The sequence below is a fragment of the Aethina tumida genome, chromosome 7 (assembly GCF_024364675.1).
Source record: "Aethina tumida isolate Nest 87 chromosome 7, icAetTumi1.1, whole genome shotgun sequence".
Taxonomy (NCBI): Eukaryota; Metazoa; Arthropoda; class Insecta; order Coleoptera; family Nitidulidae; genus Aethina; species Aethina tumida.
The window spans coordinates 7,440,950-7,467,456 of record NC_065441.1 but is presented as its reverse complement, the minus strand read 5'-3'; the positions used below and the strand labels follow the sequence as shown (position 1 = coordinate 7,467,456).

The window sequence follows — 26,507 nt, the reverse complement described above, 5'->3', positions numbered from 1 at the left end:
TTCAGGAAGATATATTATAGATATATTATAACAACCTACAAATTAATTTAAATTTTCTAAAACATTCAAGAATGTGAATGTGGTGTATTATAAATCTTATTGTAGGAGTTCAAGAACTTTCTACTATTTCTGTCAAGTTCTACGTTCTTCTTAAATTTTAATACCTCCATTAATATTTTATATATTAAATTTTATAGCATATTTTTTGTTTTAGACCTGTACTTATGTACAAGGCAAATTATATGTAAACTTAAAATGTGTAAAAGCTTTCTGCCAAAACGACATACAAAGTCAAAGCGATGCAGTTATTTTGTATAACTAAATTTTCAATAAAATAGACGACTCAATAACAAATTAAAAAGACATAGAAGATAATGTCAATCATCGATAAACACACTAGTATAGTATAAATGCTATGTTATAAAGATAGTAATACCAGAATTGTACGGCAACCGAGATTGTACACGTTCATCCGCTCTCATCTGGCTTAACATTCTTAATCCTCCGCCATAAAAAAGTGTCATAATCCAACAATATTGTATGTAAACATTTAATAATACATTATCACAATTTGACGGCATGTCAAGAGCCAATGCGGATTCGTCCTCGGTCTTTATATAAACTGCCGACCGCGTCTAGTTCAATTTTAACTTGTAGCACGTGTGGTGTGGACAGTTTTGAGTGCTTCGTGTGTGAACTTGTGAATTTTTGTTAAATTTATTGTGTAAGTTGAAAATAATGACATATATTTGTTTTTTATTTCCGTTTTACTAGAATGTTTCGATATTTTCACTATAGACAATCGGTCTTTGTCTGTGATGTCCGCATGAATCAGTTCGTTGGCACTGCAAATCGTTTTATGATGAAGTTTTAAAAATAGGTTTTAAATGATTAAAAATCGAACTCAATTTTTATTTACAAGTGAATTGACCCGAATTTAATGATCTTTGATTAACATATTTTGAGTAATTAAAAAAAACTATACACAGTTATCTAATAATTGCTTAGATAATTTAATAGTATGTGTATTTTAAAAACTATTTTATCAAAAAATTAATTGGCCGAATTATCTGAATAAAATAAATATAAAATGTTAGTATAGAACAATTTACATAAATTTAAATTTTGTTATAAAAACTTGATAACTTTTAAAATGCAATAAACAAAAATTTATTTATTGTTAATATAAATTAATCGATTAATATTTTTCAATAAAAAAACAAGGTAACCACATTCCATTAGATTGGAAGTAACATTACAAATATAAAATATTTAAAAAATTTTCAAATATTAGAAACAATATTTTGTTCCACTTATTATATTGTTCACAACTTATTTTTCGAAAACAACCTGAACATTATACCGAAAATAAATAAAACATTATTTATTTATAAATATGCAATATAGAGAACAGAGAAATATTTTTAAAAACATTTTTATTACTTTAGAATTATTATATTATATTATTATACATTAATGTTACTTTTTAAATTCTTTCATATTTTTTTATTGAAAGAAGTATATATATGTTATTATGTATGTATGTATAAAAAATATATAAAAATAGATTCCATGTACAGAAAATTATTTCAATATCTATTTTCTAATTTATATTATATTATTATTATATTTAATTTAGAAAAAGTGACAAAAAATTATATATTTTTTTAATTTATTTATATTTTTTATGAAAAGAGGTTTGAAATAGAATAAATCGTGTCTAATAAATATGTAAAATATGTGTTAATAAATAAGTATGTATATTTAAAAAATAAAAATTGGTTCCATGAAATGAAAATTATTTAATATTCTGTTTTAGTTTACTTTTTTAATTTTTGACTTTATTTAAAATTATTTATTAATTATTTTTTAACATAATTTTAAAAAGTGACAAAAATGTTTGTTATTATTAATGTTATTTTTTTAATTTATCTTTTTTTATATAAAAAGAGGTTTGAAATAAAATAAATTGTGTCTAATAAATATGCAAAGTATGTGTATGTTAAAAATAAAAATTGATTCCATTAACAGAAATCTATATTCTATTAAATGTCTATTTTATTAATATTTATCTAAAGGTACTAGTACTATGTCTTTTTAATTAAAAAAGTTAATTTTCTTTTAAATATTGCAATAGTGATAAGTCACTATAATATTATTCTAATTATAAATTAAAATATATTTAAAAATAGATATTAAATCATAATTACAATTATAATTTTACCCATTTTGAGTTATAAGTTACTACAAAATATGTTTTAAAATATCTAATCTTTTTCAAGCAATAATCATGATGATTATTTGATTAAGTTGATGATTTTTGTATTTGAAAAGTTGATAATCATCATTATCATCATCATCATTAATTGATGATCATTAATATTTTATTGATAATTAAAGTTACAAATCAAAGCTTCATAACATCAACTCATAAGAAAATAATAATATAAAATATTCCTCATTTTTTGCAGTTTTCAATAAATATTTTAAATTATTTGAGGCTGAAGATCTTTACTATTTCCATTGATGTGAACTACATAATGAATTTAACCAAATTTATTTTAAAAATCCTATTTTAATGGTGTGCCTAAAAATACTAAAGAGGAAAGTCAATTTTGTTTCTAAATGTATCTCTCATTTAAAATTTTTGTAAATTAATTCAATTTCCTTAAATAAAATAGTGCCGAAAATTTTAATTGCTGCTTCCTATTTCCTCACTAACAAGTTAAATATTGTTACGTAAAAATGTCATTAAAACTGGCAATTATTATATTTTATTAATTATTTTCATTTTATCAATTTTTTTGGCATTAAAAAAATAACATTAAAATTTAAAATTATTTTATTTTATTGTAAGCTTATACATTTTAAATTATTTTAAAAATCACCACGTCGATTTATATTTAAACAATTATGTTAATAGTGGATTTTAGTGCTCCAAGAATTGATAATTATTTATTATGGTAAAAAACCAATTATTATGACGTTAATTAATATCGAATTTATGATTCAAGTCCATTGTTACCTCCAAAGTGGGACGTAAATTTGTTGTCGAAGTACATTTAACACATTAAGATAAACATTACCATTCAGATATTGTAACCAGACATTGTGGAACCAATAAACAAAGCTCAGTTAAAATGAACCAGCAACAAACAACAACATTTAAAATCACCATTGAAGTCAAAACACTTTTAATCATATCATATTTTCAGCCTCATTTTGAATGGAACGATTCATAAAAGTGTCACAAATAACCAAAATTAGCTGGTGTTTCGTACTTGAGTTCAATGTCAAGAATATTTACTATTCCGTTACTGTTATTCCCAAATGTTGCGCAATTGGACCTTCATATGCAAATCGGAAACTCCACTAAAACCGTCCAAAACAATAAACCACGATCTCCCATTATAATTGTTCGTCGAAACGTTTCCCATTACATATGTTCGCCATTCTAATCACAATTTACGAGTAAAAGCACATTAAAAAATACTTGGCGGATTGCTCATATCGTCACGAAGTTGCCGGCTGATGCGACGTTCATTGTTCACAAACAACTTAAAAGAGCACATCCACATATGTATGAAAACTGCGAAATATTCATTCAAAAATAGCGTTGGGAACCCACAAAAATAAAGTCCGTTATATTTTGGGGTCCAGGTCAAAATCGTGTTCTTATCAATGTTTCATTATTTAATCGGCTGCGATTTATGCATCTAAAATTTTGCCAGTTCTGTCCTTCAAATGTTAAGATTCAAATTGTTACATAACCAATATACGGCAGCCTATTAAATAGGTTGTCCCCACTTTTAAAAAGTACAAAGTTCATACTTTGAAGATTGATGATGTGTTTTTATTTTATCTCATTGATATTCATTGACACAGATACGCGGCAGGGAATCGATCGATGGTTTTTGATAAAAAATTATCTAGAATTGATGATAAAAGTTGTGGCCAAATATTTGATTTGTACATATTTTATTTCAGTTGAAATGTATGTAAAAATGTATTTTATTTCAGTTGAAATTTACACTGCACCGCAAAATTATCGTATACTTTTAAAAGCTAACAAAAATGAAATAAGTATGTTACTTTTCATTCTTATATTATTTTTGTAAAATTGAGGGTACAGTTTTAATGAAGTTCTATGAATATTTATTGAAGAAAAATATAATGCTATTAGAGAAATTATTAAATATAACAATTTTTAAGTTTATTTACACTAATATAGAATATTTCCACTAGGTACGTTAATGACCTTTTGACAACCTCGCCTCATACTTAATGTTCTTATTACCCTCAAATTTCTATGATTTTCCTTTAGTTCGTTTAAAGTGTTTGGTGATGGTTGAAGTGTTTACCATACAGTCCCATAGATGTTCAATCGGAAGAACATACAGGGTATAACATAAGGTTATAGGAATTCCTTTATATACCTATCAGCTGTTAAACTTCCTTTAGTAATGACAAAGATGCCTCCACAAACCATTACCAATCCTTCACCAAAAGTAAGCTCAGCGTAACGTTCACCTGGTCATCTAGCTAGATATAGATATTCTTATATATATATATATATATATATATATATATATATTTATTTAACCGCCTACACAGACCCATTTCGACATATTGTATTAACGTTATGAGACCAAATTTGACGTTAACATTAACAGACCCGGCTCCGGGTCTGACAACGTATCATTGTTTTTCTCAATGGTTCTCGTATGTACACCCTCTAAGGGGTGTCAGGGTAAATGTTCGATTGGGTCTGGAAAAGCGGCTGTATAACTACACTTATACGAATTTAGTTGAATGACGAATAGGGCAGAGGGCGCAAAATTTGTATAAAATTTTATACGAATACGCTATTAGACCCAGACTTTGAAATCAACGTTAACAGACCCTAAATTTGACAACTATGCATAGGCACGTCTAGCTACTAATTTTCCGTTTAGACATCTCCTTTATTTAAAATACCCGAATTTGTATCTTTAACAATATTTCTAATTTAAAAATTTTATTATTATTGTTATTTATTATTTATTATAAATTTATTTATTAAAATATGTAGTCCACAACATAACAAAATATTACAAACATTTGTAATGACAAAAGTCATTTGAACAAAAACAATGTTTGAAATACTACTTGCTTCATTCACACAATTGTTGGTATATCTACTTGTTATTAGATTATTTTTTAAATATTTTCAGATATGTTTAGATTTAAATTATCTGATTGATAGAATAATTTGATTTTAACAAATGCGTACTTATCTCCAAGAAATTTGAAACAATTTTATTTTAGATGATTGCCAAATATTAGTAGACATATCCAGGCGGTAATAAATCGCAACTTGCTATAAGTGGTATTAAACACCTTTTAGGTTTGCCCCAGGTATTTAATAGTTCTTCAATTATTGTCACTATATCAACAAAATTAAAAAATAGGGAACCGATGAAGCATGTATATTGTGGATACGAAGAACAGGTTTTCCCTCCGTTACATATATTTGTGCATTGGTGATAATAAAACCCGTATATATGTCGGAAATTAATTTAAAATAATCGATTTAAAATTGTTACAAATATTTAAATTGAAGAGATTATAATAGATAATAGATAATTAAGATCATTTTTTTCTAAAAGAGCAAATGTTTTAATATGAGTCTTCTCTGTATGTCCCATAAATCTCGCTACCTGTTCTGTTTCACTCTGTTCAAAATTTACCAATTGCAGTATTGTTGCAATTTGCTTTCTAAATTTGGTACTAGTCAAAAGTTCTGGATTTTTAGCTCCAGATTTTTGTGCTAATTTTCTAATAATTGCTGATCCGTTCATCCATTTATCTCTGGAACCTGGCATTGCAAAAACGTATTTATTTGTATTGGGAAGTATATCGGTAGTCTTTCTAATTTCAAGTAATAGATCAATATAGGATTGCATACGTTTTGTAAATAATATCGGCATAGGTTTACTGCATTTTCTATAGACATAGTTTTTTCAAATTCTGAAAGTGTACTTAAACATTCTTTCTGGTTAATAGTGATATGTCTTCCATAAGTTAATATATCCAAAAATTGAACTTCAACAATACGTTTTCGATTAAAAACTAGAACCGTGCACAAAGTACTTTCTGCTAGTATTTTATAATTGTAGCATATACTTTCGTTTTCTTTTAATTTTTTATGCGTTTCATCGGCTATTATATGAAGTGAAAGAGAAGAAGCTTGAAATGTTTGATTTACTGCATAGAAGCCGCTTATCATTTTGCGAGAGGCTACAATATTTGGATACATTTCAGGCTTTGAAGCATCTATAAGATTTTTAATTGTGGTAAATTTTTGTAACGCTAATTTTAACCTTGCAAATTCTCGCATTTTGTTAGAAACTACAACGTTCATCTATTTTCTCTTATGTTTGTTTAAATAGGATTCAGCAAAAAGACAAATAATAGAGTCACGTTCATGGCATCTGGCATCACGATTCCAAATACTTCTTTTTTAAGATGACTTTTATTTAAATAATTTCCTAATAATTCCTTTGGTAAGATGCTATTGTCGTAAAATTATATTACCTCTAATTCCAGAATTACATTTTTTCTGTGCCTCCATAAATATGACTTTTTAAAATAACCAAGACAGATTAAACAGGGATAATATTCATTTTCAGAATAATTTTCATTTATATTTTGTGTAAATTATTTACTTCTAACTTCTTCATATTTTTCTTATTTTCAAATAAAATTTCCCGTTTTTCGTAATGAAATTATAGCCAATCTTCTATCTTGACTGTTAACGGGCATGTTTAAAATTTTCTGCACAATTTCTTCTTCTTTATGCAATCTAAACAAATGTCTTGAAAAATGCCCAACTTCCATATAATATATGATATTTTTCAAGGTTTCTTCATTTTTATATTTGATTTCTGAGTCGTTTGAGGTATCTGATGGTACATATTCATCAGCACTTTCTAGAATATTTGAAGATGAGTAAGATCAGGAGTCAGATGTTCTAGTTTCAGTATCAATCTCAGTTTCAACATTCATCGCAGAATTTCAAATTACTTTTTAATTTTTCGCTAACTTGTTTATTGTAAAAATTTAAACATTCATGTTTAAATTCACTATAAGACTGTTAGACATTTAAAAGTAATAATTTTAAAATGCAATCAGTCTTGAAAAGTGGGTTTATGAGATCAAACGGCATTCGGTTGTTCTTTTATTTCTTTCGTAACCCACTCGTCCATTCCTGACAAATTCAAGTCATATTCCTCAAATGCAATTTCTAAATCTTACAAGTCGAAACTGCGCTGCAGCCACACTTAAACCTTCTGCGCAGCCATCTTCAATGTTACTTGAGTAGTTTGGGCGTTGGACATTGTCGATAAAATTTCCATGTTTTGTTTTTGGAATCTGTTGTTACTTTCTTGCTGCATTTTGAATAATAACGCCATGTCATTGTCTTTCTCCGATGTCTTTCTGTTCACAACGTTCGGACTCACTGCGCGGTCGCGTTTTTCACTATTGTCAGCCATTGTTCGTTCACAAACAAACACAAAAAAAAAATACGTTTTAGGTCCTTTCTTCCGGAAATAATTCACGAGAAGATATCCCACTTCTGATGATAGATTAGCGACTGTTAATCTGTCTTTTTAGTTTGATTAAAACACTAAATTCACAATAATACGCTTTATTACAACAAACGTAGTTTAACCCTCGACATCTAAAGCTTGACTGCCCGGTTCTTTCTTAAAAACTGCCCCGATTATCAAATATAAACAAATCCTTCAGATTTGTTTACAAAACAAAATAGTCTAAATAGATGTGAGCCCGTTGCATCGGTCCATCGCTGAAGATGATGACGTAAGCTAACATATACATATATATATATATATATATATATATATATATATATATCGATCACATCGATTACCACATAACAACTGAAATCAGTGTCAAATAAAATTTAAAATATTAATTTAGACGAGCTACGGCAAATACTTGTACCTAAATAAATTATGGGTTTTAAAGTCATAAAATTATGATAAATTGTTTACTTTAAACTTTTACTTGAACGATATAAATATCACAATAAAATAAACAAACATATTTTTCATTAGACATTACCATTAATAAAATAAAAAATAAAATTATCGGAATGAATTCTTTGAATGGTTGAGTGCATTCAATTAATTATTCGACAATTGACATTATTTGATAATCATATTATGAATACTAACAAGTCCTTGCCATTCCTAAAAAAAATACCCTAAATTATTAATAAAAAACATTTACAATTGTTTTTTTTTACTGATGATTCTGAGTTGTTTTCTGTAATCTGTCACATGTCTGACCTAGGTGAACCACATCTGATGTCATTTGTCGTTCTGCGAAAAGTGGCGATAAAAGAAATCACAAGATCATTGACAATTAGTTCAATTATTTTTTTCTTTTGGTACACATTTCTTACGAAGAAATTTTTAAGTGTTTAATTTAGATAAACACTTTTTCACTTGTAACAACTAATGTTTTTTCTTGAAACTTTGTTTCGTTGACGCGTTTGAAGTCCTTGTTCGACTTTTTTTGTATCATTATATACTTTTTTTTACATTATCTTTATAGAACTATAGCTTGTTATACTCTCTCAGACTTTTTATTTATTTTATGTTTTTAAACCATAAAATTATCTGTAGGTGCTTCTTTTACGTACTAGAAGTAATTTTTCAAATGAAGAAATACATCAAAAAATTTCCATTTATAAATATTTTCAATATATTTTAATTTGACCAGTAATATTATGTGGCCCCCGAGTTCACCAAACTACAGTCCAATTGACCACCACAAAAATTTGTAGAAGAAGCAAGTACCGAATAAAAAATGTAATATTCTGTTTTTAATTTTAATTAATTTTATTTTATTAATTTCTCGAGGAACTTGATATTAGTTTATTACTGGTTTAAAAATTCTGTTGTCGATTCAATTTTGTTTAATTTATGCAAGAGATTACAGTGTTTATTAAAGTTTATTTTAATAACATATTTGTTGCTATATAATGCTACTGCTATTCTGAATTTTAGATAATTCATATTATTCACTTCAAGAATTTGCCTTTAAAATATTTGATTTTACCTGCCAACTATAATATTGAACAAACAATTTATTAACGTTAAATTAGAGTGTAGGTTAATACAAAATTTAGTTTTTAAGAAAATCATCAGTTAGTTTGTTTCATAGATGACAATTATGTCATGGCAAATTTAATTATGGTTTTCATTTGAAATAAAAAAATTGTACATATATCGAAATTTTTAGAAGAAATATATATTTTTTTGAAATAGGTATATCTTTTATATGTATAAAATATTACAGAGAATTCAGTAAATAAAAGTAAATTTAGAACTAACCAAAGAAATACTTATTTAGTCTTGTAGAATTATTTTCTGTGTTCTATGTTCTAAATTCGTATATTCATTTAACAAAAATTTTGTCAATTTTTCCCAAATCTATGTTAATCAGTTAGCATTAAACACTATCGATTCCATATTTATTTTATGAGTAGGAATAATTGTAGGTTTGAAGTTCGTGACAAGGTCGGCTATTCAAGCTCAAAATTGCTAATTGTCAATTAGCAATTGTAATATTAGTAATTGTAATATATACATCAACTATTACATTGTAAAAGTTAATTATATCAATTTACTTAAAGCTAAAATGATTTAAACATTTAATTGCTTTGTCCAAATATAAAAATCTCTTTGTTAAAAACACGTAATGTTGTATTACGCAAATTATTAAATAATAATTTTCTAACCAGTGGTTAAAGTTACATATGAGAAAAGATAATTGGTCTGAAATTAGTGGGTTCCATTATCTTTCTATGATTTGCTAGACTTAAATTGATGTTAATTTGCAGTTATACTTTCGTATATGTATATCTGAATAAATAACATAAGTCGATAAATCATTAATTAAACTGATATGAGTTTGCACATATAAAAATCATTATCAACCGATGCATAAATGTCTGTCAACGCTTACGCCTGTAGTGTTAACGAACTATTAAAACACATTTTGAAGTGACTTTGCAGAAACGTTAAACTTTGAATGCTATAATAGCAAATGCAAATAACTGATACCTGATACAGCGCACATCATAAAATTTAATAACTTTTACAGTTATACCAATTTCGTTTATAATTATTTCAAGATTTGTAAAAATACAAAAGGTAAATATTATCTGGCATAAATTTCAAAATTGTGACTAATCTATGCATATTTGAAAATGTTGTACCATTTTTTATGTATTTGAATGGTAATTAACACAACACATTTTGATGTGATATGGCAGATGGGTTGCTATAATAGCAAACGCAAATAAATATGTACCTTATAAAACGCACGTAACCAAATCAATCAATTTTTGTTAAAATGATATTGTGTTACAGAATATGGATCACAATTCTAACGGAAAAACGGCGAACCTCACAGAAGGTCACAAGAGAAGAAGGCGACTGAGGGTTGGTGATCCGGACTTTGAGCCACCGGATGGAGGTTGGGGGTGGTTGGTTATATTCGCCTGTGGATTAAGCAACGTAAGTTTCTAATTTCAGAAATAAATCTACATCCATAGAATTATGAGTACAAATTATTAATAAAATGTAAATTATTATTATTATTATTCATGTTTAAACGAAAATTTGTTATTCGACATAAATAGCTGACCTTAAAAAACACAGCTTAGGAGTCTACGTCATTGACTTTAAGCGAAAAACAAAAAAATAAAATTAAAACTATTATTCAGATTTTGTGAAAAATAAACAAAACTAATAATAGTGTTCCATGAATGAAAATATCGCTTATTGGTAAATAGAAAAATTTCAAAGTAAAAGTTACAGTATCGAGCTAATTTTATTTTTATTTATAACTAAATATTATTAAACATATCCTCTTTATTTCAGTGTTGCCTTTTCCCGATGTTCCAACAATTCGGATTGGTATTCCGCAATAAATTCGAAGTTTTGGGAATATCAAACACTCAGACAACGACAATCATTAACCTAAATTTGGCATTTAACGCATGTGTGGGTGGGTAGGTGCAATTTTTTAAGAATCCCTCGTAGCGTCGCACGTACATGTGTTTATTTTCTTGAAATTATGGGACGTTACAGTAAATTAGCGCTAAATATTTGTAGATCTGATATCAACACTTTGTCAATATTTGAACTAAATTATTGATAACTGACGTCGTTTATACAATAATTTTTTAACACGGTTTAATGCATTTTTATAATTATCATCTGTATTTGTGTTAATAAAAGTAAATTCATTAAATTTAACATGTAATCGATTAGATACAAAAATATTTATCTTAATAAAAAAATATTTTAAAATATATTAAAGAAATTAAAGATAATATACAAAGTAACTACTTTAAATTGATAAAGATATCTCCATTTTGATAAAATTTATTAGAATTTTTTGTTCAATTTAAATAGAATTGAACAATTTGAAAGAACAAAATATTTAATGGGTGTAACAATACAATTTGTATTATCAGTATTTAAAATTTTTAAGATTATCTTAACAAAACATATTTTGCAAAGAGTCAGTATGAGCTTACGTGATTTTTAAGGTTAAACCACGGCTTATCTCGTGTGATTCGTGATAATCTTTATTACAATGTGACACAATTGTTATTTATAATACAATGAACAAATTTCCCAATTTCAATATTTGCTAAACGTCTTATAAACCTGCAAAGGAAATTTTTCATCACGTACACACACCGTTATTTTGAAAATATAAAATTAAAAGTGAAAATTTATAACCAATTATATCTTTATTTTTGTCCTATGCATAGTAATTTATTTTGGACATTTACAACATTTGGATAATTTAAAACATTGTGTGAGAGTAGTTATTATAGTTATTCTATGTCATTATTAATTAGATTAACTGGGATAATTAACATTAAAAATATTAAAGTTATGCACTTCCTAATTATCACAATATCCAGATTGTTATAATTATACAGTGTAACCCATTTGAAAGCGGAACACTTCAAAAATTATATTTATTTATTTGAATTTATCTTTTAAACCAAATGTGTATTTCAATATTCTTGAAACTTAAGATAATATGTGCTATTTTTGACAGATTGCTTGATTAAAATTCATAAAAAGAATATGATTATTATTAATTTTTCCATAGAATTATAAAAAGCATATTTTTTAGTTTTGTTACATACCCATATCAGAAGGTGCTTAATTCTCTGATATAGTTATATTTTTCCTAAAAAAGTTGCTAATAAGATTTCTTTTCATGCCTTAAAAATTACTCTGTAGATTTTGTTTTTGGGTCAAAAAGGTAACATTTTGTCTATATTTCATGCTTTACAATTGGAAAAAAAAATGTTAAAATTGGACAATAAATACAAATTTAATGTGGGTGTCCCACTTTCAAACGGTCTACACTGTATATCAAATGAGAAATGTCTCCAGAAATCAAGAAAATCAATTGATGACACTGAATTGCGAAACGCTACAACATTAATATACCCAATATAATACATTCAATTGCTTTATTTTACTTGCAGCCCTTCTTAATGGACCGATATACAGAAAATTCACCTACAGACAAGTTGCCATGTTTGGCTCCATTTTGGTGACGACCTCACTGTTGGCCACAAGATATTGTACAACATTTTATCAATACGTTGTGTGCTACTCAATGTGTTACGGTGAGCATTCACAATATTTACAAAATATGTTTTAACGATTCTTTATTGTTATTTGTATTTTTATCTCTCTTGAGTTGTTTGAGTTAATAGCTTGATAACAGTCATCGGCCATGACCCGAAAACGTTTTTTTTTTGATGCCCTCTACGATTCTAAATAAATGTTTTGACTAAATAAATTAGCGTGTACGAATGTTTCGTAAATATTTTTATTCTTGTAGGTTCGGGCATTGGCATTACTCAAGCGGCAAATTGTTTGGCACTTAACACGTATTTCAAAAAGAAGAGACGCATAGCAACTGGTTTGTCATGGACCACGACAGGCTTGGGGCCCATTTTCTGGCCCCACATCATAACGTACTTCAACTCCCTTTACGGTATGGAAGGAACTCTAATGATATTCGCTGGACTTGCGTTGCACGCCTTCGTGTGTGCTCTGCTTCTTCATCCGGTGGAGTGGCACACCAAATATAGAGAGGTATACTCAAAATAATTTTTTTTTTAAAATTAAATCACACTTTCATGTTTTGTTTAGGAACCTGAGCCGGAAGCTGCTAAGCTGCTAGAACAAAGTAACAACCCTCCTAAACTATTAAGGAGCGAATCAAAGTCTCGAAGTGTATTTTCTAGTCAGATTTTATATGAAGATCACGATCCTGTGTATCAAGGTTGTGACATTAACGATGTTGGAACACCTAACATTCTCAAAGGCAACGAATGGTACAAACAAACAAAATCACAAGTTGGTTCTCGCGTTTCCTTGTCATCCAACAAAATACAATCTAAAGTATCATCAGGCCAAAACTCCACCTTACCGTCCAAAAGACCTTCGTACAACAATTTATTCGACGCCAGGCCTAAGAAAAATCCATCTGCCAGCTTAGTTTCAGAGGGCAAACCGAAGAGAGAACGAAAACATTCTTTCAACAAGGCAGCAATTACGGAAGAAGTAGAAGACGTCCCAGATAAGACTGTGAAAGATAACAACCACTTACAAGTATACCCCAACGAAAGAGACGTTCTCAAAACAGCAGCTAAAAAATTGGAGGAGTATCAACAAAATGAGGACAAAAAATTGACGGAAAATAAAGAGGGTGAAGATCAAAAATTGACACACGAAGAACCTAAAAAAGATGAACCAAAGAAGAAGCAAACGCTGTGGGAAAAGATTGTAGACGTCTTCGATTTTGCTTTGTTAAAAGACCCTATATTTTTAAATTTAATGTTGGGCATTATTATTGCCAATTTCGCAGAGTTGAACTTTTCGATTCTTACGCCGAATGTTCTGAGTGAGTTCCACTTTTTGCCTTATCAAATTGCTATGTTTATGTCTTTGCTGGGAGCCTTGGATTTGCTTATTAGGTTCTTTGCTCCCTTCGCAGCGGAAAAATTGGATTGGGACAACAAAGTTTTCTTCCTCATAGGTGTGGCAGCAATGGCACTTGGAAGAATAAGTAAATGATATGTTACAAAGTAAAAAATTGAATACATTTTGGTTTTCTTTTAGTTCTGGTTCATACTCAGACATATTCTGTTGGTTTGTTTGTTGCTGGACTCATTGGAGCCGGAAAAGGTTTACGAACAGTATTCATGGCATTAATTGTACCTCAGTACGTTCCAATCCAGAGATTGCCAGCTGCTACAGGTTTACATTTAGCTACCAGTGGTCTGTTTTTCATTTTTGTCGGCCCTGTTGTTGGTTAGTAAAAATATTAAAATATACACTACAAAAAAATAAAAATAAATTATTTTTTTAGGGTGGGTGCAAGATCAAGTGCGCGACTACGTAATTACCCTTCACCTTTTGAACTTGTGTACTTATGTGGTGGCTGTAAGCTGGATGATTGAAGCCATAATCACTAAACTTAGAGAGAAGAAAAAATCAATTACGGTTGAACCTTAGGTTTATTGACCATTTCCGTTTACTTGAGATCTCAGAACACATTTAGAGTGTGATGTCTCAATCTGTTTATACTTTTTATACGTTTACAAGCTGTACCACATTTCTGTGATGTAAATTACTTTTCAATAGGGAAGCTACTTAAAAAGGTATTACAAGTAGTAGGTAGGAACATTGTGCATAGAAAGTCAACTGCCTTCTACAAGTTAAATTAATATATTAGAAACTTTATGCTCAATTTTATTAGTTAAACAAATGAAAACATTTCAAAAATTAAAGTGGGGAATTAGATTATTTTTGTATATGTATTTTATACAGTTTTATATTAACTAGTGTATGTCAGCAGTATTTAAAAAAACATGAATTGTTTTTCAGTTATATTAATAAAATATTAACAATTATTTTTTCTTATCTTAGGATCAAAGAAGAAATTTCCCCTTTAATTTTTGAGCAATGTATAAATGTAACATGTTAATTATAAGTATTTGTACATAAACTAATAAATTTAAGTGTACAAAATATGTGTATTTATATTATTTACCATTAAACATTTTGCTAGTAAATAAAAAAGGGGAAACTTACAAAATATTATGGTGTAGACAATAGTCAATTTTCAATTAATTAATTATAGGTTTAATTAATTTCACGAAAAATCAATTAGTTATTATCAGTTATATGTTCTAAAATTTAAATTAATTAATCATAATTATTTATAATTGTGTGGTCCATTTGTTGTATTTTTTTGTCCGATTTGTACAAATTTTCTTTCTAATTGTAAATTATGAAATATTTACTTTAATTTCACGTTTTTCAAATCGATACTAAAACTTAAAGAGTAATTTTCTATAAAAAAACCAAAACCAAAACCTATCTCGTAGGTTTTGGTTTTGGGCCAAAAGACATGATAGTACTATTTTCATGATTCTTAATCATACTCAATTATCATTTAATAAAATCTATAATTAAAAATTTTCATTTAAAAAATGTACTTTACTATCAATCCTAACCACTTTCGAGGATCATAATGGTGCTTTAGAGTCCTGCTTACAGTTAGTTACTAAGTACTCAGTACTTAGGTAAAATTAATTATTTTGATGTGACGATCTAAGTGTGGTTCTTGACTATTTCCAACTATATTTGTTGGTAGATAAAGTCGTTAATTGTGAATTTCTTCAAGTTAGAGCTATTACTACCTTTGTTGAAATTATTATAAGTAAGATGTTAAAAAAAATGTTACAATTCATTTAAAATAAAAAAAAAATGATATTGCGTTTCAATAATAATAAATGCATTAAATGGATTTTTAAGTTAATTAATAAATGTTGTATATAATAAAATAATGATGGATTAGAGCCTCTTATATTCAAAATTGCAAAAAAAATATTTGTTTCATATAGAAATAGAAATAAATATTTTCCATATATATTTGTACTATATCAAATTTAATTTTGTATATAAACTTATTAAACACTCAACAACGGATTCCCTCTAAGTGACTAAAGTTCTACATGTTACAAATTTTGCAAATATATTTCTACCTTAGATTTATGGATTTTTTAAGTCACACAAGGATTCCTCCGTATTACTATTCATTAGAAGTGTGCAACAACAAATTTATTATTAATTGATATAAATAACACATCTATCGATAATCAAAAATTTACAAGTTAATTCAATTAGTTAATTTAGCATAAAAAAATACCGAAATTTATCTTATATATATAAGCAGAAAAACAATATTTGTAGTAATGAATATACATTCAAAAATGTACTTTAAAATTACTCTATTGTCAATTTTAACCACTTTGGTAGTTGGTAATATAATTTACGGTGGTGGTGATTTGAAGATTCAAACTGTAAGTAGTAAGTAAAATCATTATATTAAAGTTAAACTGTTTTTCTTATTTAGTACCATTTGCGAGATTATAATGTGGACTTCAGTATTGCTTCAACCGCTGTTGATTCTTTGGAGAAAGCTTTTGAGATAAGTGACAATTTAATAGAAGTTGCTGATTATTTCCAAAAATATTTCCAAACCGCTACCAAAAATATCTGGAACGTTGCTGTTGACTATGAGATCCTTCGACTTAGAACAAACATATCGTATGTTGAAATAGAAGTGAGAAATGACAATGAAACGGCGCTTTGGAAAATATTTAGTTAATTAAATTGTTCATTAAAATCATTAAAAATGAATAAGTAAATAAATATTGTAGAATGTTACCCTAGGATTTTGATTTCTCAATGTTTCCCTAATTTATTGTTGCAAGTACACACAACACAGTCGGACTTTTTTTGACGAAATAAAATTAATTTATTTTTATTCATACTATTAATGGAAATTAGTAAAAATATTTTTAATGAAATATCTCGCGTAAAATGATAAATTTTTCGCGTAGGTCGTTACATTAAATGAGGAAAGAGTATTGTAGAATTGTTTACAGACCTTTGTGTGGAATGCAGATGATAACGAAACAGGAAATGTGAATCTGGCATTCGTTTATGTATTAATTTCATTGTAACTGTCACAGATTCAAAATGAAAAACATGAATCTGTTGTTATTTTCATTGTTGTTACTGAACGTTTTCGCTGAGAAAATCAATTTGGACACATTAAAAAACTACAGTGGTTTCTTGAATTTCGGGGAAAAGAAGGTTAACAAATTGCAAAAGGATAATTTAGAAAATTCGATATTTAAGTCGAAGGTGGACATACTTGGTGAGTTATTTAAGGTAAATGTGGACATGCTGAAGAAGCACAGTGACTTGGATCTGGTGTTTTTGGTCGACGCCTCCTCAAGTGTTGGAGCACAAAACTTTCGTAGTGAGCTCAAATTTGTTAAAAAATTATTAAGTGACATTACTGTTGACTACAACCACACACGAATATCGGTGATAACCTTTAGTTCATCATCTGAAATCGTAAGTATCATGCGTGAAAAACGAGAAACATTTTTATGATTTTAATTAACAACCAATATTTTAAATAGGAAGGGTAAAAAGACATCTTAAACAATTGTTATTACTTTAATCTGTTTTAATTGATATAAAATTTATAAAAAAAATAAAAATAGAAATTAATAATATTAATAAAGATTATTTTGGTGAATGATGAATACCTTATATTTTAGTAAATATATTTTCCTGTTATTGTTTTTATCTGATAAATTTTAGAGATAACAACTATAATAACGATAATAATCAGGAATTAGAAATTAAAAATGAAAACATTTTAATTTAACTGCTGAGTACAAATATAGTTTTTTTTCTACAATTATCTTCAAGATTATTGAAACTAGGAGCATGCATTATTTATGTTTTAGAATATAAATATTGATGAAATAAGTCAGCCATCCCAAGAACACAACAAATGTTTGCTTTTAAACAAGCAACTGGGCAAAATAGAATACAAAGGTGGTGGAACTTATACACTAGGAGCATTTCAAGCAGCTAAAGTATTACAATCAATTTGAAATCTTATTTAACAATAAACATTTCATTAATAATTTAGGAAATATTCGCCAACAGTCACAGAAATAACACACAAAAAGCTTTATTTTTGATAACTGACGGTTACTCAAATGGGGGTGACCCCGTTCCTTTGTCCAACGATCTGAAGGACCAACAAATTCTTATTTTTACCATCGGCATACGTAATGGCAACTATAAAGAACTTTACGAAATATCGTCGTCTCCTGGAGAATTCCACAGTTATTTATTGGACAGCTTTGAAGAATTCGAAGGTTTGGCCAGAAGAGCCCTCCATGTGGGTATGTAAAGCTCGTTCTAGTTAATCAAATTGATCACAACTCGCATATATTTAGACTTGAAAAATGGGGAGTACGTTCCTTTGGGAGTGAGCAATCCTTGCGACGGTTTGTGCAAAGAAGGAAATTGTTGCGACGACAATGCTGTGTGTTCCTGTGGCACAACCACGGGACATTATTCATGTGTATGTAAATTGGGGTATTATGGAAATGGGTTAAGAGGCTCATGTACAGGTATTATGAAATAAATTTATTTTTGAATTGGTTAACTATGTGTGCTTTAGAATGTTTCAATGGAAGTTACTCGAATGGACCCAACACATGCTTTCCTTGTCCTGATATAAATCACTATACGGTTACCCCAGCTATTGGTGTGGAGAGTTGCAAATGCAAAATTGGGTTCCAACCCACTAACGACAATAAATGCAAGAGTATGTTGTAGTTGTTAATGTTAACCATTTGATTTTATAAACTTATATTTTTAGTAATGAAATGCCCAAAGATAGAAGTTCCAGAACATGGGTATGTAGTCAAAAAAAGAGAATGTGGAAACGTTTTGAATAGTGCATGTGGTATAAGATGTGAAGTTGGATATACATTAGTGGGTAAAAGTATTAGATTGTGTCAGGCCAATGCTACATGGACTGGTACCACACCAAGTTGTGAAGGCAAATATATAATTTTGTTGGATTGTTTCACCATTAACGTACCAGCTTGTTTTAGTTAAAGTATGCAAGTCACTTCCAGTCCCAAAATTTGGGACAATGAACTGTTCTCACTCCGACATAGACATAGAACCAGATGCTTTGAATCTTCCAGTGGACACCACCTGTGTATTTGAGTGTGATCATGGAAACAATCGCATAGGGTCATATCAAAGAACATGTTTACCACTAGCACAATGGGACGGTTTAAGGACTTTATGCAAACGTAACTTCACTTTAATTACACTTTAACAGTATACATTTACTTGAATATTCGTAGCAATTAAATGCCCTAAGCTGCCACAAGTTAAGTTTGGCAAATGGGAGCCTAAATCCTGTAACATAGGTAAACAAGAATTTAAAAAGAATTGCACAATTATTTGTGATGAAGGATTTGAAGTGAAAGGCCCTAAGGAAAAAATTTGTGGTGGTAAACATAATTCATGGAGCAATAAACTAGAAGACACTCTTTGCGTAGATGTTACGCCCCCTGTGATGAATTGTCCCTCTAACATAACTATTACTACTGAGCCAGGGAAAAAGTATGGAGTTACTTCTTGGAAAACACCAGAAGTTACTGGTAAAATTTGAATGCGATTTAAATGGTTTAAATTAAGGTTTGTGATTTATAGACAACTCAAATCTGGACGTTTCTTTATGGATGAAGCCTGCAATAAAAAATATAACTGGTTTTAAGTTTCCCATCGGCAGAACTAAAATAGAATACCACGCACAAGATGGATTTCAGAATGCAATTAATTGTTCTTTTTATATAACAGTTATTGGTGAAGTTGTAATGTCTTATTTTGTATCCCATATCATAACATAAACAATTTTAGATGAGGAAATACCAACAATTGAAGGATGTGTTGATCCTGAATCATTTTTAACAATTAATAAAGGTGGTGCCAACGTAACATGGGATGAACCAAACATTATTGACAATTCTCAAAATGTTACTGTAATTAGAATAACAGTTTTAAGTCACAGCAATTTAATTTCCAAAATATACTTTTTTTTAGATTACCAAGTCTCATAACTTTGGATTTTTCCCAATTGGCACCACCACAGTTATTTATACAGCAAGGGATTCGTCCAACAATACCAACATTTGCAAAATTAATATCACAGTTGAAGGTATGAACCTTAGAAAGTTAGTATATATATATGGTCACATTAATTCAAATATAAACACGCAGAAGATCGATGTGAAGCTCTACCAGATCCAATATTTGGTCACAGCAACTGCTCGAGCGACCCCCAAGGTATTCAATGTGTAATCACCTGCGAAGAGGGCTATGCTATACCAATAAACCAAAATATCGAAAATGTTGATAACGGCACGAATTTTTACTGCAACCACGCCAGTCCTCAGTGGATCACACAAAATGGCGAAAACTTCCCGGAGTGTTCCGTGACTCAAATACCTGACGTCACCACAAAATCCGGAGAGTTGAGTTTAAGAACAGATTATTCGTGTGATAACACTTCATCATTACAAACTGAGGTATGACAAAAAAATTATTACAAATCAGTTTTAATTTTAATGGTCAGTTTAGTTGAAGAATGATATACAAAGTATACTGTGTGAAAAAGACTGTGATATAAATATGGATTATAAATGTGATGAGGATTTGCAAAAAATCGAGGAAGAGACCAATCGAATTCAAAGGGATCTGTCTGGTTTTGAGGAAATGCTACACAGAAATAAAACAAAGAGATACAAATCCAAAATAAATGTCAAATTTCAAGTAAAAGGGAAATACTTGAGACAAGAGAATGACACATTAATGGAAGTAAATCGAAGCAGGCATTATTTCATAAAAATCAACAAAACAAAGTTTGTATGTCCCAGTGGGTTTGTCCCAAGAAAAAATAGATGTGGTTTGTAGAATATTGTTAGAGTGTAATTAAATAGTAAACCAATCATTTCAGTGCAGTGTCCTAGAGGGATGTTTCACAATGTCACAATAAACAAGTGCGAAGCTTGTCCTTTAGGATATTATAACGATCAAGTGAGTCAGACAACTTGCATTTCGTGCCCTAGAAATTATTCCACGAGAAAAATACGTTCAAAAAATGCTAAAGAATGTAGAGGTAACCAATTATATTTAATTTATTAATGCCATGTTCATATCACCATTACCTTCAGCTCAATGTCCACCTGGAACCTATGCAAGACGTCGATGGATAAAGTATACCCAAAATGGACAGAAACTATCTTTGGAACGTGCCTCTCTTAGTCCCCATTGCAGATCTTGCGACATTGGGTACTTTCAACCTGATTATGGCAAAGTAAGCTGTTTAAAGTGCTCTGCAGGATACATAACAACAGGTTATCGATCGCTGCACCAGAATCAATGTGTACCAACTGCCATGGAATTGTGCAATTCCATCAAAAATATTTGCAACAACGGTACATGTAGTGTCATTAATGAGTTCCAATATAATTGTAATTGTTTCGAAGGATACTATGGTAAAATTACAATATTAAAATATTCTTCACATTGCACAAATTAATTTCAGGAACATTTTGCGAAAGGAAACATTCCCCTTGCGATTCACAACCATGTTTAAACAGAGGCCTATGTGAACCTTCTCATGATGGAATTAACTTTTTCTGCAAGTGTCCTCCTGATTATACAGGCAGATACTGTCAGGAATCGAGGATTAGTTGCCCTATGAATTGCATGAACGGCGGCACTTGTATGGAATCTGAAGAAAATGATTTCAGCTGTTTATGTCCAGATAGTAAATAATTAGATTATTTGTTGTGAGCATGCACTTCTTATTGTTTATTATTCAAGATTTCGGTGGTGAATTATGTGAAGTTCCATTGAAGTATTGCACAAATCAGTTGTGTGAAAATAACGGCACGTGTGTTGAAGAAAAACATAACTATAGGTGCATTTGTCCAAGAGGATATTTAGGAAGGAGGTGCACAATCTTACCCTGTGATTATCAACCTTGCGATGAAAAATACGTTTGCGTAAACATAATGGAACCAAATGCTACTAGAAACAGCTACCGGTAATTCGGTTTTTTAAAACTAGTTGAATTGAATTAAAACGATGTTTCAGTTGCCTTTGTCCCGATGGATTCACAGGTCCTACATGCTCAGATAGGATCGACTTTTGTGGTGGTAACCCATGCTTAAACAATGGAAGTTGTATCAGTGAAACTTATGGATATGTCTGTAAATGTTCAAAACTATATTATGGAGTAAACTGTGAAATAAAGAAACGAACCAACTATTTACTAGAATTCCCCCAGTACGATACTAATAACTACATCAAACTAAAAGGGTTTAGCCAAAATATTACAGAAGTAAGATTACTGAATAATAAAGTTAATTATTAACGTAAACCATTTTTAGATTTCTGCTTGTTTATGGATGGAAACTACGGATAGTTTTAACTATGGAACCTTAATATCATACGCTACAAGAAAACTGGACAACAGTTTCACATTAACTGATTACACTGGGTAAACACAGACACACACAAATTTGTTTGACGTAAAAAGAAATATATTGTGTTTCAGATTGATTTTGTACATAAATGGACAATACGTTGTTACTGACATTTTATTAAATGATGGGTTCTGGCATCATGTATGTGCATCCTGGACCAACACAAATGGGTTCTATAAAGTCTATGTTGACGGAAAATTGGTTAAGAGTGGTTCGGGATTATCTCCAGGCTCTCACATCCAAGGTAAATAAATATTTAAAATAATTTAAAATTAATAAAACGTTTTTAGGAGAGGGCTCATTGGTGATTGGTCAAGATCAAGATACCCTTGGAGGGATGTTTAGCCAGTCTGAATCGTTTTTGGGCAAGATGTCCTACATAGATATTTGGTCGAGGGTGTTAACGTTAGAAGAGATTTTAAGGCATATGAATGAGTGCAACAATACGGAAATGGGTGATTTATATGCCTGGCCTGATATTCAGTACCACGTAATGGGTGACATTAAAGTAAGTTATGTTGATCACAATAAATTAATTTATATATAACTTCTAAAAATACATTTCAGATTTTAAATTCCACGTTTTGTCAAGGTTGTAAGTCACCCCTTCCCTTATATAATGGTCTAATTAATGTAGTCGACAATGTAGCTTTTTATTCTTGCTACGTTGGATATCGATTGGTAAATAATGTTTATAAAAATGGTAGAAAATGCACAAAAATGGCAAATTGGGAAGGGGTCTATGAACCACACTGTAAAAGTATGTTAAGGTGACACAGACAGAAACCAAATTTTATGTTATACAACAATTTTCAGAGGTTTACTGTGGATATCCTGGATACGTTCGAAATTCATTTCCGATTGGAAGAAACTATTATTTCAAAGATACAATTACTTATAGGTGCTATTCAGGATTCACATTAATTGGCAACAGTTCAATTACTTGCCAAGCTGACGGAACTTGGTACCCAAACAAACCTAAATGCATAGGTAAAATTTATTTTCAGTTCATTTGAAATGGCTCTAATAATTTTAATGTACCTTTAGGTCAGTTGTGTCCAATTTTAAACGCTCCAGAAAACGGTAAATTGTCAATAATCTCTGAATCTGGCATAGACGACAAAAATCAACTGATGGAGTCGGGTACCCAACTTGAAATAATATGCGATGAAAATGCAACGTTAACAGGCGAAAGTGTATTAACATGCCTTGATAATGGAGAATGGGATTTCCCTTTGCCAAACTGCACCAACAATGAGCTTGTTGCGAAAAAATTGATGTGCCCTATGAATTTGTTACCTCAACCACCTGCTAACGGTTATGTGGACGAAGATTCGCTGAAATTGGCGAAAAATGCCAGCACAAAAGTTGTATTCTACAAGTGTAGGAATGGATTTAATTTAAAGGGCGATAATTTTACAACGTGCATTATTGATGGATATTGGACCGAGATAAATGTTACGTGTGAAGGTATGACACTTTTATTAATTTACTATATTAAACACCTATTTAATATATATGTTTAAGCTGTTGTGTGTCCAAAGCCAAAGAAGCCTCCATACATGCAACTAAAACACAAGGAAGAAAATTTGGGCGTTTACGTATACGGTAATAAAATTACTTACGAATGCAGGAAAAAGTACAAACTGATTGGAAACGATACCATTCGATGTCAAGAAAGTGGCCAGTGGTCGAATACTTTAGGAAAATGTGTCAGTAAGTTTAGTTGTTTAATATATTTAGTAGCAAATTCTGGAAATATTTAATTTAATTTATTTTAGAAGTGTGTGACAAACCGATAATAAAAAGCACGACGAAAATAATAGGAAATTCATTTGACGTAGGAAGTTCAATAACATTGGTGTGCTCAAGTGGATCAAAATACACTTTATTGTGTAATAAACTGGGAGCTTGGCAAGGAAGAGGAGACTCGAGCTGCTGAGAAGGAGAAAAGGAATATGTATTTTTTAATATTAAATCGAATGGATATAAACTGTTGTCTAGAATTTAGTGTGGATATATTACTTAAATTAAAAAAAAAAATCTTTGATGTTTAAACGTTGAATAAAAAAATGTATACAATTTAACATTATATTAATTCTTTTAATATTCACTCCAAATAATTGTGAATAACATTTGATATACTTTTTACATTAAATTTTTCGATTAAAAGTTAAAACAATTACAAATAAATAAAATGTTCAATAGTTAGAAATTGTTATTAAAAATATTACAACCTTAATTATTATTAGTCCTAATATTTATTTTAAAAATACGAAGATGTAACTTACTGTAATTTCAGGATATTTCAAAATTTTTTCAGTCGTCAATAATTAATAAACAAATATATCTTTAATAATTATTTTTACAATATAATTTTATATTCCAACACTGAAAGTAATTTATTTAAAGATAATAATTTTTAAAGTAACTGAGTAAAAATATTTAACCTATCGATGTAATCGAGCAATAATAAATACAATTATTTTTAATATTTTAATGGATAATGGCACATTCATAAATAATGAATAAACGGACAAAGTTTCCATGCTAAATTTTTACAATAATATATAATCATCTATATAACTGAAACCTCCTATATATAATTGTCTGGAACACGTGTACTGACGTGAGGTCATCTCGACCTCAATTTGAATATCGTACAGTAAAAAATTGATCTCGATTTGCATTATTAATAGTGAAATAAAAATTCAATACTTTTATAATGATATACCTTTTAATGAAATGAATAGACACTGCTATAACATGTATTATATTAAAATTTCAGTACATATATGACATCGTAACAGTATTTTATCAAGAAAGCAATGATATTTTATATAATACTTCTTTTATATTAATATATATATATTAATAAGTATATAATTAGAATTCATCTAATGCCCCCCTAGAATGCAGGGTACTCTTAAGACATACAATTTAAAAAATAAATCAATGAAATCAAAACTATAATAATTATTGAATGTCAGTTGTTAAATGGGTCTAATTATATACTTAGAAACCTTCTATCGTTACATACAATTGTCACGCCATTATATTATAGCATAGTTTAACCACACCTTACTCCAATGAGTTATCAGTCGGAAACCATCCCTCCAATAACCGTGTCATAGAATCAAGCCAATCAAAAGTCTGGTACAATTGTTTACAGTAAGTCAGTATTCTTAAACTCAACAGGGATATTCCTTTTAACAGTCACAGTGTTCGATTTGTTAATTAGAATTTATCGATCATTTTAAATATATAGGACATTGGCATTCGGTGGGATACTTGTGGTGAAATATGTTTAACACTTTTATTTATAAGTACAGCATTTATTTTCAATTTAAACAAATTTTATCAGGTTACCAAAAAATTGGATAGGTTAAATGGAATAAACTTCTTATATATTTTTCTATTTAGGATCGATTTGGGAGTGGTTTTGATTCAACTTATCTTCTTCTGCTTATTAAATCAAGAAATTGTTAACCAAATTTACAATAATTTGTAATAAATATATAGTATACTCTCTTTTTTTTAAGAGAAAGATATTACCATTCAGACTATATAGGTTATCAATTGGTTTTTGAATGTGTAACAATTTTAATTGCTGTAAACGTCATCTGTTTGGACTATTTGATCTTCTTTTTTCTACTGTTGACTATAATGCAATTTCAACTTCTGAACTCAGCAATTAGTAGATTGATTATTGAACGAAATCAGAATCAAACACAGTTAAAACCACCGTTGGTAAAAATAATAGAATATCATATGCTTATGTTAGAATTCACTGAGAAGTTAAATCAAATGGGGTCTTTGTCCCTTTTCTTTCGGTTGTTTAATAGCATTCCCATTCTTTGCTTCGAAATGTAGATAATAAGAACTGAGTAAGTATCATACAAAAGTTCCTAATCCATTCAATTTTCTT

General features: G+C 29.2%; 2 protein-coding genes and 1 long non-coding RNA gene across 4 annotated transcripts; all 3 read left to right on the top strand.

Annotated features, from left to right (window-relative positions):
* Positions 1 to 458: 458 nt before the first annotated feature.
* LOC109601227 (uncharacterized) lies at positions 459 to 15,150 on the top strand. 2 transcript variants are annotated; one of them, XM_020017450.2, is made up of 8 exons: positions 459 to 724; positions 10,446 to 10,592; positions 10,959 to 11,085; positions 12,596 to 12,739; positions 12,958 to 13,214; positions 13,272 to 14,190; positions 14,244 to 14,435; positions 14,494 to 15,150. In XM_020017450.2, the coding sequence occupies exons 2-8, from the start codon at positions 10,449 to 10,451 to the stop codon at positions 14,637 to 14,639; spliced, it is 1,929 nt and encodes a 642-aa protein (XP_019873009.1). In that variant the 5' UTR covers positions 459 to 724; positions 10,446 to 10,448; the 3' UTR covers positions 14,640 to 15,150. The 2 variants fall into 2 exon arrangements, with proteins under 2 accessions (XP_019873009.1, XP_049825958.1); XM_049970001.1 differs by lacking the exons at positions 459 to 724; positions 10,446 to 10,592 and having other exon boundaries at positions 10,959 to 11,089.
* Positions 15,151 to 16,270: 1,120 nt separating this feature from the next.
* On the top strand, positions 16,271 to 16,859 carry LOC126266255 (uncharacterized). The gene is made up of 2 exons (XR_007548695.1): positions 16,271 to 16,492; positions 16,546 to 16,859. It is a non-coding gene; the product is annotated as an uncharacterized LOC126266255 (long non-coding RNA).
* A 315-nt stretch (positions 16,860 to 17,174) lies between these two features.
* LOC109601231 (sushi, von Willebrand factor type A, EGF and pentraxin domain-containing protein 1) lies at positions 17,175 to 24,652 on the top strand. Its single transcript, XM_020017455.2, has 26 exons — positions 17,175 to 17,558; positions 17,960 to 18,091; positions 18,148 to 18,406; positions 18,461 to 18,637; positions 18,688 to 18,834; positions 18,889 to 19,071; positions 19,127 to 19,333; positions 19,388 to 19,687; positions 19,740 to 19,892; positions 19,947 to 20,068; positions 20,130 to 20,244; positions 20,307 to 20,614; positions 20,667 to 20,991; positions 21,043 to 21,204; positions 21,260 to 21,583; positions 21,634 to 21,858; positions 21,915 to 22,137; positions 22,188 to 22,434; positions 22,484 to 22,593; positions 22,651 to 22,823; positions 22,870 to 23,087; positions 23,147 to 23,339; positions 23,396 to 23,569; positions 23,627 to 24,049; positions 24,107 to 24,295; positions 24,361 to 24,652. Exons 1-26 carry the CDS (start codon positions 17,175 to 17,177, stop codon positions 24,519 to 24,521), a joined length of 5,634 nt encoding a protein of 1,877 aa, XP_019873014.2. The 3' UTR covers positions 24,522 to 24,652.
* The last annotated feature ends 1,855 nt before the right edge of the window (positions 24,653 to 26,507 follow it).

Bases quoted from the DNA above. Each gene is read 5' to 3' on its own strand.
- LOC109601227 (XM_020017450.2), top strand. From the start codon at position 10,449: ATGGATCACAATTCTAACGGAAAAACGGCGAACCTCACAGAAGGTCAC. The intron at 10,593-10,958 runs GTAAGTTTCTAA...TCTTTATTTCAG, and splicing joins TCGCCTGTGGATTAAGCAAC to TGTTGCCTTTTCCCGATGTT. The intron at 14,191-14,243 runs GTAAATGATATG...GTTTTCTTTTAG, and splicing joins AATGGCACTTGGAAGAATAA to TTCTGGTTCATACTCAGACA.
- LOC109601231 (XM_020017455.2), top strand. From the start codon at position 17,175: ATGAAAAACATGAATCTGTTGTTATTTTCATTGTTGTTACTGAACGTT. The intron at 19,688-19,739 runs GTAAAATTTGAA...TGTGATTTATAG, and splicing joins GAAAACACCAGAAGTTACTG to ACAACTCAAATCTGGACGTT. The intron at 21,584-21,633 runs GTAAAATTACAA...AATTAATTTCAG, and splicing joins TTGTTTCGAAGGATACTATG to GAACATTTTGCGAAAGGAAA.